Genomic DNA, 13,934 nt, shown 5'->3' with positions numbered 1-13,934 from the left:
ATCAATCACTTACCCAATCTCAGACTGGGTGCCAGAACCTGGAGGCCTGCCTATTTTCAGATTTCAAATGTCAATAAGAACTCACTGAAAGGCACAAAGGGACATGGTAGGTGACAGCTCTTGGCTAGTTAGCTAATTTGAGAGATGCTGTCTTAACAGTTTCGGGACAGTAAATTAGAAAGAAGAGGCAGCTTTACGGACAAGAATAAAAAAATGCTTGCCTATTTAGCTCTTTCTCACTCCCTAGAATTCCATTTCTATTCTCCAATAACTACTTAGTTTCTAGATTGCAAAAGGAAAATTAATATAAAACTAATGTTTAATATTTTTATTTGAAATGCAACATTTCAATATATCTTACAGGGCTCAGTTACCAGTATTGGACAAACCAGACTGTCTTCCATTAGAATATAACTGCAAGAAGTTACAGAGCAAATAAAAAGCTTCAGCAAATTTTAAGAGTGGTAGCAATCTTGGTATCAGGGTAAATGGTCTCCAGTTAAAAGACACTAAATCACTTTTTTTTTTTTTTTGAGATAGATTCTCACTTTGTCGCCCAGACTGGTGTGCAGTGGCACAATCTCAGCTCACTGCAACTTCTGCTTCCCAGGTTCAAGTGATTCTCAAGCCTCAGCCTCTCAAGAAGTAGCTGGGACTACAGGTGTGCACCATTATATCCAGCTAATTTTTGTATTTTAGTTGAAATATGTTGGCCAGGCTGGTCTTGAACTCCTGGCATCAAGAGATCCACCCACCTTTGGCCTACCAAAGTGCTGGGATTACAGGCATGAGCCACTGTGTCCAACCTCACATTTTCATTAAGATTTGCAAACACAATGCATTGAACAAGAAGAATAAACTCTAAGAAAAATGAGCAAGCAGAGAGTAAGAGTTATCTGATGTCCAAGGACACAGAATACAGAGGATAATACCAAAATAAAAAAATAAAATTAAGCAGTTTCATGAGGGCAAGATAATGAATAAATATTATTTTTATACCTGATATTTTGAATTACATACTATATTCCCATATTAAGTGCCAGGACTCTGTATCCATCTCTTTTCCCATACTGAGGCTAACTCTTTAATTTCCACCAATTTATAGTGTATATCGTTATCTGGGAAGACCAACTTTCCCCTCATTTTTTAAAAAGTCTTACTTGATTCTAACATATTTATAAAATTTGGAATTAGTCTGTTAAATTCTGTGTTTAAAATCTCATTAGAATTTCTACCTATGATTACATTAAATTTATAAATGTTATTAAAAGAAATAGAAATGTTTGCAAGATTGACTACTTCTGCAATTTGAATCTTCTCATCAAAGTCACGGAATGTCATATATGCAGGTCTTTCATATCTCTTGATAAAATGCTAAAGATTTCTTTGCATATATATTTGATGTTATTTTCAATGTACTCTTTGCTGTTTTGTGCTGTAATATAGAAATCTTACTGAATTGTACATAGTTTCATTCCAGGCACCTTACAAACTCATTATTTCTAATAGTTTTTAGACAATTTTCAGGGGTTTTGTAGGTATTTGTCATTTGCAAAGAAAATAAAATCATTTTATTTAGAACTATTTCCTTTTGCATTTTTTAGTTAAACTGCTTTTAGAATCTCCTTAACAGTACTAAATCATAATCTTGTGCTGTGCTGATCTTGGTTGAATGAGCATGACACTCCTTTTTCTCCATCAGATATAGTGTTTGTAATAAGATACTAAGAAACACACTTTATTGAACTAAAGAAATTTGTTTACTAAGGACTTTATTAACAATGAATTTTTATTTATGAAAATTTCCAGTATCTGTTAAGATTATCATGTTTTATCTTCTTTAAATAACCAGTGAGGTTTTATTTACTTAGTGCTTACTCTGTGCCAGACAGGAATCTATGTTTTATATCTATTATCTCATATATTATTTATAAGCACTCTGTATGTAAGGAAGGTTTTCTTGCTATTTCCATTTTAGAAATGAAGAAACTGAGACATGAGTCGTTTATATAGCTACAAAGTGGTTGAGCCAGATTGAATGTAGACCTGAATTTAGATTCAGATTTCATATGCTTAGAACCATTCTTAAATCCTTGCTAATAAACACTTCTTATCAAAATCTCCTTTAGGAATTTTCAATCTATCTTTATTGGTGAGATCAGTCTATAAGTTTCTTTCTTATTCTATCCATTTTTAAATAAAAATTGTGCTATTGTAGAATGAATTCGGAATTTTTCTGCGGTTGCAATTCTTCAGGATGGCTCCCTTTATATCCACCTCGTAGTATTCACAACTTTGCAGTTCCCTCCCACATTGTGCCAATGGGACAGAAGTGATAACATGTCACTGCAAAGATTTATGTCAAAAAAAAAAAAAAAAACGACAATAAAAAACAATTCTGCAGCCCTGATATTAGATTTTCTCTCAGATCTTTCACTCTACTGAAGCCAGAGGCCCATATATAGAAGTACAGAGTCTCCCAGTTCATCTATTGCAAGGAACTGAGGCCTGTCAACCATTACTGAGAAAGTTGTTACTGGATCCTCCAGTTTCAGAAGACTGCAGCACCAGCTAATAGCTTGCCTATAACCTCCTTGAGAGACTCTGACCCAGACACTCCCAACTAAGCCCCACTTCCAGATTCTTGACCCTTAGAAATTGTGTGAGGTAACAAATATTTATTGTTTTAAGCTACCAAGTTTTGGAATAATTTGTTATGCAGCAATAGATAATGAGTATAGTTGATACTGTATTTCAATTATCATAAAAATCCACTATTCTTAATACAACTGACAGGTAAACCTGGTACTTTGGGGAAGACATTTGTTCAATTACCTTTTATATATTTTTTCTAGGATAGTCAATTAAGATTCTTTAAATCTCTTTCTGGTTATAGTTTTTGTGAATTTATTAGAATCAATATTGCTATCTAATACAAGACCAATTTTTAAAAAGTATTTTTGGATATTAAAAACAGTGTTTATTTACTTGCTATTTAGTAGAAAATTTTCCTTTGTAGTGCTATTCAATTCCTTTTAACTATTGCTCCTGTTTCTTACCATGATTCATTAATTGCTGAAAGAAGTAAAATCTTAGACTATGAGAACTATTCCCTCATTTGTAACACACCTTAATTTCTGCATGAAATATACTTGATTTTCCTCTATCTTCAAACTTTCACCTGTATTCGATATGTACACAGGTGTGTATTTGTATGTGTGTGCATGTTAAATAAGGTTTAAATAAAAACTGGATTTTGAAAAATATTTTTTAACTATTTCATAAATATGCAAAGTTATATGGCAATACTACTAGCTTTTAGTAAATGTTTGACATCTAAGACATTTAGACACATAAATCTTTACTACTGTATTATCTTCACAACAGAACCTTTCAAATCCTCTTTTCTACAATAAAATAAAAATAAATACAAAACATGATTAGAAACACAGTAAAGAATCTAAAATATAATTTAGATAAGGTTGAAATTCCTATTATAATTATAGAAATTTTCTGTATGAAATAAATATAGTAGTATTTAAAAGATTCTAAGTTATTATCATTTTTACTTAAAATAACTATTTCAAAAATTGTTATTACTATCCTCTTGTCCAAAGGAATTAACTTATGTATAGCTTGAAAATAAAATAAAATACCTTCAGGTTATATTTATGAGCTTTATCCAAAATAGTGGGTACCAAGTCGTCAGTAGGTTCTCCATTTTCATCATTTACATTAGGTGGGTACCAAGAGAGGGCTAGTACACCTAATAGAAAAGACCAAAAACAAAGGGAAAAGACAGGAACATGAGTGCAGATATTCTTAAAAGTGCATAGTAAGTACCAAATAGTTAACAATAAAAGAACATATTTACACAAGGTGGTTTTGGTTAAGTTCCTTCAGAATAGATAGGGTTATTTGATTTTTGTCAATATTTATGACCTCTTTAGGTCATAAGAAGGCATTAATATGCTTTTGTAAAAGTGAACAGACTTTATTTTAGAGTAAGTTTTAGGTTTACATAAAAATAGCAACGTATGGAGTTCTCATGTACTCTTCTTCCTACCTGCCCCCACCCTCCACATGGTTTTCCCTAGTACTAACATCTTTCATTGGTATGGTATATATGCTAAAATTGATGACCCAATATTGAAAGATTTTTATTAACTGAAGTCCATAGTTTAAATTATGGTTCAAGCTTTGTGTTGTACGGTTCGACAGGTTTTAACAATTCCATTATACCATATGCCCTCCATTACAGTAGCAGACAAACTAGCTTTACAGGCTCTAGAAACCTACTGTGCAATACTGATTCAACCCTGTTCCCTCTCCCTGTCACTGCTAGCAATAACTGAGCTTTTTACTGCCTATAATTTTGCCTTTTCCAGAATGTCATGTAGTTGCAATCATAAAGTATGTTGCTTTTTAGAACTGGCTTCATTTGTTTAACAACTTGTATTTTAGATTCCTTCATATCTTTTTATAACTTGACAGTTCATTTCTTTTTACTGCTGCATAGTACGCCACTGTATGTATGTTTATACATTCACCTAATGAAGGACATCTTGGTTGCGTCTGATTTTTGGCAATCATGAATAAAACTGCTATAAACATTTGTATGCTGTTTTTTATGTAGATCAATATCTTTTAACAGAAGATTTGAACATAATAAAATAATTACTGCTCCCCTTTGTAGTGCCTGCCTACTTATTTTTAAACTGATAAATTACATGTTAGAAGCATAAATTACATGGATATCATAAACTAGAGACAGAATATTTAAGATCAATTAATTCAAAGCCTCGTTATATATATATAAAGAAATGGAAAGTCATTAGAAAGATGGCACTAATTTCTAGATAAATCAATAGACTCTTTAAGGCAGGGAAATAAATAACAATGGTACCAAAAGGAAGCATGTGGAAATCAAGAAATTGAAGGTAAGAAACTGCCAGAAAACTACATTTTAAGACCTAAGTTTTGTGCTAAGCATGCCATGTACAAATATGTCACATCTAGGGCAACAAAATCAAAGTTAACAGAAAAATAATGCCTACGTCCCCTATCTACTCTGAAAAGAAGAATGGCAATTAGAACAAAAGATGGAAAAAACCTATTATACATGAGGCTTCAGGGAAACTCTGTCTAGCCAGAGGGAGGCAGAGCCTAGAGAGGAATGCTGGTGAGAAAAGTGTCTGGAGACAATTAATCCAACATTTTATAAGCAATCACTTATAATCTTGCAGGATTACCAGCCCAGCTTATACGAAGAATATCACCAATGAAAATAAGGAAGACAACAAAAGTTGTATCGACATGAGACCAGCAAAAAATTATTTTATGCAAAAAAGAAAAAAATTATAAAAAATAAATATTAAACAACAGAAAGATTATGCCATGAATTACATGAAAATTATAAGCAATGTATTCTTCCATAAAAGTAAAAATAAAACAAGACTCTTGTTTCTAATAATAGCAGACTAGTCTAAAATAACAGTTGATCCAACAGGAGACCAAGCACTTTCCATGAAAATAGCCATTATTATTACATAAAACACAGGGAGAAATGTCTTAAAGTCAAAGAGCCGAAAAGTATAAGAAATTTCCTGGCCAAATTGAAGGAAAAATGTGAACCCAGAAAGATAAGTGAGCAAGGATCTGTTTCCCCCAAGCAGAATTAACAGAAGTAAACCAACTCTCAAAACAGTGAATTGAATTGCAGGTTCACAATGCTTGTACAGTCCTCTAGCTTTAAACCTAATTTAAGGTAACCCAGAAAGGGTATTCCAAACAGTCACCAGGCAAAAGAAAAAGAAAATCCTTTCTGGACAAAGTCACCTTCTTCTTGGGCCTCAAATTATTTACAAAAAGTATTTTTTTAAAAAACAATAAATAGTATATAATCAAAGGTAAGGAAGAACACAAAGAAATAAAACACCATGCACAAGAATCAGCAGAAACAACCTGTGAAAACTTTAGATATTGCCATTACACATACTTTTAAAAAATTATCTTCATAGTTTAAAAGAGAAAAGATAAAAAGCACTTACCTTGAAAAATTCAGAAAATTGTTATTTTTGTCCTTTTCCTAATTCATCCACTATTTTTCATTTCTTTTTGTGAGAGGCAGGGCAGTATAGTAGAATATGCATGGGCTTCAAACATGTATTCAAATATCTCACCACTTTTCAGCTACATGAACTAAGGGCAACTTAACTTCTTGCTTCAGTGGCCTCGCCATCAAAACACAGATAATTCTTACCTTTCATAATATATTTTAGGTACACAAATAAAATTCCATTTAATAGACTATAGTATTCGATAAATATTGGTCCAACTACAATGTTCTCTGTTTTTTTCTCACACTTTTCCCTCCCTCTTCAACCATACCCCTCTCCTAGTATGCATACACACATATACACACACAATCTTTTGTATCTTTTTCTTTTTCCTTTTTTGAGATGGGATTCTCGCTCAGTCACCAGGCTCTCGCTCAGTAACCAGGCTCTCGCCTCAGTTCAGTGGCATGATCTTGGCTCACTGCAACCTTTGCCTCCCAGGTTCAAACGATTCTCCTGCCTCAGCCTCCCCAGTAGCTGGGATTACATGAGTGCACCACCACGCCTGGCTAATGTTTGTATTTTTAGCAGACGGGGTTTCACCGTGTTGGCCATGATGGTCTCAATAATCTGCCCACCTGATCTCATAATCCGCCTACCTCGGCCTCCCAAAGTGCTGGGATTACAGGCATGAGCCACCGTGCCAGCAGAGCTTTTGCAACTTAATACTATGATCTCCATTGTACCATTTCTTTACTCTTTTCCTCCAGCCTGATTACATTCTAGTTTTATGCTATCCAAAATAATGCCCAGATCTACCATATAAATTAAAATTAAAAAAAATTTAGTTTTCTTGCACAATCAATTAGCTACATTTCAAGTGTTCAATAGCCACATATGACCATGTATCTACTGTATTCCACAGCACACATATAGAACATTTTCATCATCACAGAAAATTCTACTGGACAGCACTGCCAGATTACTCTAATTCTCCTAATAAACTAACCACCTCATTCTTGGTCTAGTAATTTCTCTTCCCCTTTACCCTCTTTGCAAGTATTCTCTTTGGCTTGGAAGGAATGTTCTTCTCTCTTACAATGTTATGTTTTAGCTTCTTTATTGCATCAATTATGACTTCCAGATATCTAATTCTATCCCTATACTGTGATCCATAGTGCAATTAATCATTATACAGTGATCTACAGCACTGAATAAATACTAGTCTGGGAACCATGCCAGTGATTGTCTTACTTCTGAGGAGTGTTGGCAATTTACAATGGCCATGAATCCTTGATAGTAACCAGAGAAGTATCTATAAAATAAGCCAACTGAGTATCACTTATAAGTAAAATCTACTACTATGTATTTCTGTCATCCTAATTACTTAGCAAATTCTAGGATGCTCTTTGAAGTCCAATATTAAAATATTAGCTAACTAATTACAAACAATCATTTCATGTTGCTCATGTCATCCTTCCATATCCCTTATTACAGGACCTTCAATATAACTGATAGTCAAATGTTTTTTGTTGTTAGTAAAGTGATACATTCAAGTAACAGTTAAGAATATAGGGTAAAAAATCAGATAGGCCTAGAGAATTGAGTCCTTATTCTGTTACTTGATAGATATATATCTTTAGATAAATTATTTTATGTAAGTTTCCACATCTGTAAAATGAAGGATAAGTTCACTTGATAATCCAAAGGTTTGTTTTAAAAAGCGCAAATGAGAGAATGCACGGCACGAAGTAAAAACACCTAAAAAGTGATTACAAATAACATTTAATAACAAGAAGACAGTATAATTATAGATAAACTTGGATACCTTGAGCCCCTAAAAATTTTTTGTATGTTCATAGGAAACTTAGTGACTCTTTTAAACATCTCAAACACTCTTTCAAACTACAACCTTTAAGAGAAAAAAAGGCAAGATCATTTTCAGACGTAAACACAACTATCACTGTCTTACTCAGGGTGACATACCTTTAAAAAACCATTAAAAGGTACAGAAAAAGGCAAGAAAAAACAATTCACTACCAAGACACAAAGCAATCAATAGAACCAGACTCACATATGAGACAGATGTTGGAATCATCAGAGAGAGAATTTACAATTATTGTAATAAATACCTTAAAGGATCTAATGGGAAAAGTACCTAGCACACAATTTTGCTAAGAAAGTTCAAGAGAGACATGGGAACTATAAGAACAAATATAAATAAATCAATGGAACAGAACACAGGCCTTGGAGGAAATGCCACACCTCTACAACCATCTGATCTTTGACAAACCTCACAAAAACAAGCAATCAGGAAAGGATTCCCTGTTTAATAAATGGTGTTGGAAAAACTGGTGAGCCATTTGCAGAAAGTTGAAATTGGACCCTTCCTAACACCTTATACAAATTAACAACAGATGGATTAAAGATTTGAACATAAGACCTAACACCATAAAAACTCTATAAGAAAATCTAGGAAATACCATTCCGGACATAGGCATAGGCAAGAATTTCATGACTAAAACACCAAAAGCAATGGCAATGAAAGCCAAAATAGACAAATGGGATCTAATTAAACTCCAGAGCTTCTGCACAGCAAAAGAAACTATCATTAGAGCTAACCGCAACCAACAGAATGGGAAAAAATTTTTGCAATCTACCCATATGACAAAGGGCTAATATCCAGAATCTACAAAGAACTAAAACGGATTTACAAGAAAAAAACAACCCCATCAAAAAGTAGGAAAAGGGTATGAACAAACACTTTTCAAAAGAAGACATTTATGAGGTCAAGAAACATATGAAAAAATGCTCATAATCACCAGTCATTAGAGAAATGCAAATCAAAACCACACTGAGATACCAGTTAGAATGGCAATCATTTGTGACTGGCTTATTTCGCTTAACATCATCAAGTTTCATTCATGTTGTAGTATGAGTCACAATTTCTTTCCTTTTAAAGACTCAATAATATTCTATCATATAATATATATCACATTTTTGTTTATCCATTCATTCATCCATGAACACTTAATTGGCTGCCAACTCTTGATATTGTGAGTAATACTGATATAAACTTGAGTGTAGAAATATCTCCTTGAGCTCCTGATTTAAATTATTTGGGGTATATATCTAGAATTAGAAGTGCTGAATCACATGGTAATTCTATTAATATGAATGTTTTATACTATTATTAGTGGAATTTTCTCTGTATCATATTTTGTAATTGGTCCTTGGTGGCATAAAGAAAAATATATTGGACTTTGTATATTTCCTATGTTTTTTTTATCAGTGGTTCTCAAGCTTGGATACATACTAAAGGCATCTGGGAGCTTTTAAAAAGAAGTTTTTTTTAAAAAAAGGAGAAATACCTAATGTAGATGACAGGGGGATGGATGCAGGAAGCTACCATGGCATGCGTATACCTATGTAACAATCCTGCACGGTCTGCACATGTACCCCAGAACTTAAAGTATAATAATAATAATAATAATAAAAAGAAATAGATAAAGAAAAACTTTAAAATAAAGAAAACAAACAAAAAAAAGAACAAATAAAACAGGCTGGGTGCAGTGGCTCACACCTGTAATCTCAGCACTTTGGGAGGCTGAGGTGGGTAGATCCTGAGGTCAGGAGTTCAAGATCAGCCTAGCCAAGATGGTAAAATGACATCTCAACTAAAAATATAAGAATTAGCCAGGTGTGGTGGTGGGCACTTTAAATCCCATCTACTTGGTAGCCTGAGGCAGATAATTGCTTGAACCCAGAAGGAGCCACTGTACTCCAGCCTGACAGGGCAAGACTCAGTCTCAAAAAAAAAAAAAAAAAAGAACAAAAGAAATGCCAGGGATGAAAAACTATTTAAAAAGATGAATTAGTGCCTTTAATAAGCTCACTGACAGAGCTGAGGAGACAATCAGGAAACTTCAAGACAAGTAAAAAGAAATTACCTTACCCAAATTACCATAATGAGAAAAAAGACTGGGAAAAGAATAGAACAATGCATCTAATAGTTGTGAAATAAATATCAAAGTTCTAGTACACATGTAAATGGAAACCCAGAAGAGGTAGAAGGGTCACCTGAAAAAAATAATCGGGCTGGGCGCAGTGGCTCAGACCTGTAATCCCAGCACTTTGGGAAGCCGAAGCAGATGGATCATAAGGTCAGGAGCTCGAGACCATCCTGGCCAACATGGTGAAACCCTGTCTCTACTAAAAGCACAAAAACAAGTTGGGAGTAGTGGTGCACACCTGTAGTCCCAGCTACTCAGGAGTCTGAGGCAGGAGAATAGCTTGAACCCGGGAGGCAGAGGCTGCAGTGAGCCAAGATCACACCACGGCATTCCAGCCTGGTGACAGAGCAAGACTCCTTCTCAAAAGAAGAAAAAAATAATCACTAAGAGTTTTGCAAAATTAATGAAAGACACAAAGTAACAGATTAAAAAATTCAGAGAATACCAAGAAGGATAAATACCAAAGGCAACAGGAATAATAACTAACCATATCATTTTCAGACTACTAAAAACCAAAATATAAAAGAAGAAAAAAAGAAAAAAATTAAATGGAGTTAGAAAACAACAACAACAAACATATCCTTACAGGAAAGTGAGGATATAAAAAGATACTTTTAAATTACAGCACACTAATCATCAGAAACCATGAAAGACAGAAGACAGAAGAAAAAGAAGAAAAAAAGAAATGGAGTAAAATTTCAAAATTCCAAAAGAAAACAATTCCCAAAAACCTGCCCATTTAGAATTCCACAGCAGATGAAACATCTTTCAAAATAAAGAATACAAACAAAATTTGCAAGTATTCATTGCAAGGAGACCAGTAAAACAAGAAAAGTTAAAAGAAATTTTTAAGAGAGAATATGATACTAGACATTCACTTAGATCTACATTAAAATATAGATGGGGAAAACTGGATATGAAATAAATGTAAAAAACATTCTTACTTTCAATAATCATGAAAAACAACTGATTATCAAAAGTAATGATCAACAAACTATGACCCAAGGACCAAATCTTGCCTTTTGCAGGTCAATTCATCTATATGTTTGTTTATCTATTGATTATGGCCATTTTCACACGATAAGGAGAGAGCTGAGTGTGGTATGCAAAGAGAGTGAGGGACTCACAAAATCAAAAATATGTATTAGGTCGTCCTTTGCAGAAATGCTTTCCAACCTCTGGTCTACAGCAATGATAGTAAAATATCATGTCTTATCTGATAGAATTATGACAATTGCAAAGTATGGGAGGGACACACTGGGAATATCAGTGATGAAGACCTTACATTATACATGAAGCATGTATCATTTCCAAGTAGAGTGTGATTATATAAAGATATATTTGGAGAATTCTGAGTTAACTACAAAAAAGAAAAAAGTTATAAATAATAAGTAAATACTGCAGACTAAATGTTATCATAAAAACTGTTCAACTAGTGGAAAAGAAAACAGAAAAAAAGAAAAAAGAAACAAAGAATAAAACATGAAGCTTCAACAAGATGGTAGATTTAATCAATCCAACCATATTAATAATTATATTAGGTACAAATAGTCTAATGGCACCAAGTTAAAATATAATTTTCATGTTGTATTAAAAAAAAGGAGAACCCAACCATATGCAATGTACAAGAAAACCACTTTAAAGACATAGATAAAATAAAAGAATGAAAAAAGATATATCTAGCAAATACTAATCAAGGAAAACTAGACAGTTATATTAATGTCAAAGCAGACTTCAGAATAAAATTACCAGAAATAAATGGGAATATTACATAGTAAGAAAAGTATTCAATTATCCAAAAATCTTAACAATCCTAAATGTTTAATGCATGCACCTAACAAAAGATCTTTGCAACATATGAAGAAAAAACTGACAAATCTGAGGAGAGAAACAGACATATTCACAAATTTGTTTGGACTCTTCAACATTCCTTTACCAGTAGACAGTAAACAAGTAGACAGAAAATCTTCAAGGATAGAAAAGACCTTAGTAATACTAGGAAGAACTTGAACCAACTCAAATTTGTAAAGTACTTCATTCAACAACAGCAGAGTACACATGCCTTTTCTAGGGAAAATCAATGAAACCAAAGGTTGGGCATCTACAGCAATATGAAAGTTTTATGGAATATTACCACTCCACAGTCATAAACGTAAACTTTAAACAATGCAAACAGTTACTATAAAAGGAAAATTTATGACATCATATTTGATGTTATTATGTACATTTAAACATTATGCATCTAATTCATCTCACTGTAACTTCTACTTTTATGTACACATTTTTAAGGCAAAAAATTCAGAAATAAGAATTGTAACCTTACTAAAACAAGTATTTCATACTTTCAGGCAATATTCTAATGTTGACATCCATCTGGTGTTTGTAAAACAAGAATGATGAAAACAAAAAAAGAACTTGCTCATCTTTATGTCCCCAGAATCTAGCACAAACTTGGAACATCATGGAAAGTCAGCCAATATTTAGTGCTAAACTGAAAGAAAGGGAAGAAAATTTTAAAGTCATAGAGTACATTATGTTTTGCTAAATGTAGCAGTTCTCTATTTTGCCATAACAAATTAATACAAATTTAGTTGCTTAAAACAACGTAAATTTATTATCGTACAGTTTTGCATGTCGGAAGTGATGACATGTGTCTTAATATACCAAGATCAAGGCCAGGTGTTGTACTGGATGCCATCCCTTTCTGGAGGCTCTAGGAAAGAATCCCTTTCCTTGACATTCAAGTTTGTAGAGACTACCACATTCTTTGGCTCATGAACTTCTTGTTCTATCTTCAAAGACAGCAATAATGGGTCAAGTCTCTCATTTCATCCCTTTGACTCTCTTTTCCCTCTTCTTCTATTTTTAAGGACTTATGTGACTAGATTACCTGTACCCAAATAATGAAGGATAATACCATCTCAAGGTCAGATGATTAGCAACCTTTTTCACCTGCAACCCTAATTCTCTTTCGCCACATAATATATTCACAGATTATGGGAATTAGGATGTGGACACCTTGGAGGCCATTTTCTAACTAGTCTACTGTGGTTTAAGAAAACTATAAAATAGGAAGTTATTCATCTGGTATTTTTAGATTTGTAATATAGCAATACAAGAGGATAGAATACATGATACGCAATATTTTACTTAAAAGACTTGAAAAGGTTACAAATCTATCACATGCTATTATAATGTATCTGATACATTATAATGATAATTGGATTTTAAACATAACATTAGTAGTTTAATTTTATCATCCTTTTCAATGAAGGGTTGAGCCATTAGGGTTTATGCACACCACATTTCTAATTGTAAAAGCAGATAATCAACCAACTTGTACTCTGTGATACAACAGTATAATTACCTCATACAACAATTCAATTTAAGATAAAAACAAGGCCATTTGTACCAAAGGAAAAATATGAATGTTAAATATGCAGTCAAAGCATATAACAATTTAAATAGCCTTTATTTACTATCTTTTTCAATTCAAAGAATGCCAGAGTCAGCATGCCAGCTCCCTGGATTAAAGTAGGGTTCTCAATCAGTATTCCAACAGTCAAATTATTTTTTGCCTGCTAACAATGAGTATAATCCAATATTTAACTCATTAAGAAAGTATTAATTTATAAATTGATTATGTCACTTTTATCAAGGTTTCTTTTTAATTTTGTCTAGGAGGAAAATACATTAAAAAGTATTTCTATTAGTAGTGAAGATGTCAACATTTAAAATCAAAATGACTGTATTATCGTAAATGTTTAGAATTAATGTTCATATATATGATATAATAGTAAAATATACATGGGAAAAAGTCTTTATAAATATGAGATCGGCACAAACATGTTAACTGAAACTT

At 32.9% G+C, this 13,934-nt stretch overlaps 1 protein-coding gene across 2 annotated transcripts in view; it reads right to left on the bottom strand.

The window, feature by feature from the left end:
• Positions 1–13,934, bottom strand: part of MANEA (mannosidase endo-alpha) — a 35,388-nt gene that overhangs the window by 11,835 nt on the left and 9,619 nt on the right. For both annotated transcript variants that reach the window (XM_035296360.3, XM_035296361.2), the window contains exon 3: positions 3,657–3,766. In XM_035296360.3, coding sequence (XP_035152251.1) covers positions 3,657–3,766 — 110 coding nt within the window. The remainder of the gene's footprint in view (positions 1–3,656; positions 3,767–13,934) is intronic.

This window comes from Callithrix jacchus, chromosome 4 (assembly GCF_049354715.1).
Source record: "Callithrix jacchus isolate 240 chromosome 4, calJac240_pri, whole genome shotgun sequence".
Classification (NCBI taxonomy): domain Eukaryota; kingdom Metazoa; phylum Chordata; class Mammalia; order Primates; family Cebidae; genus Callithrix; species Callithrix jacchus.
This window is presented reverse-complemented; position numbering and strand designations above follow the sequence as displayed.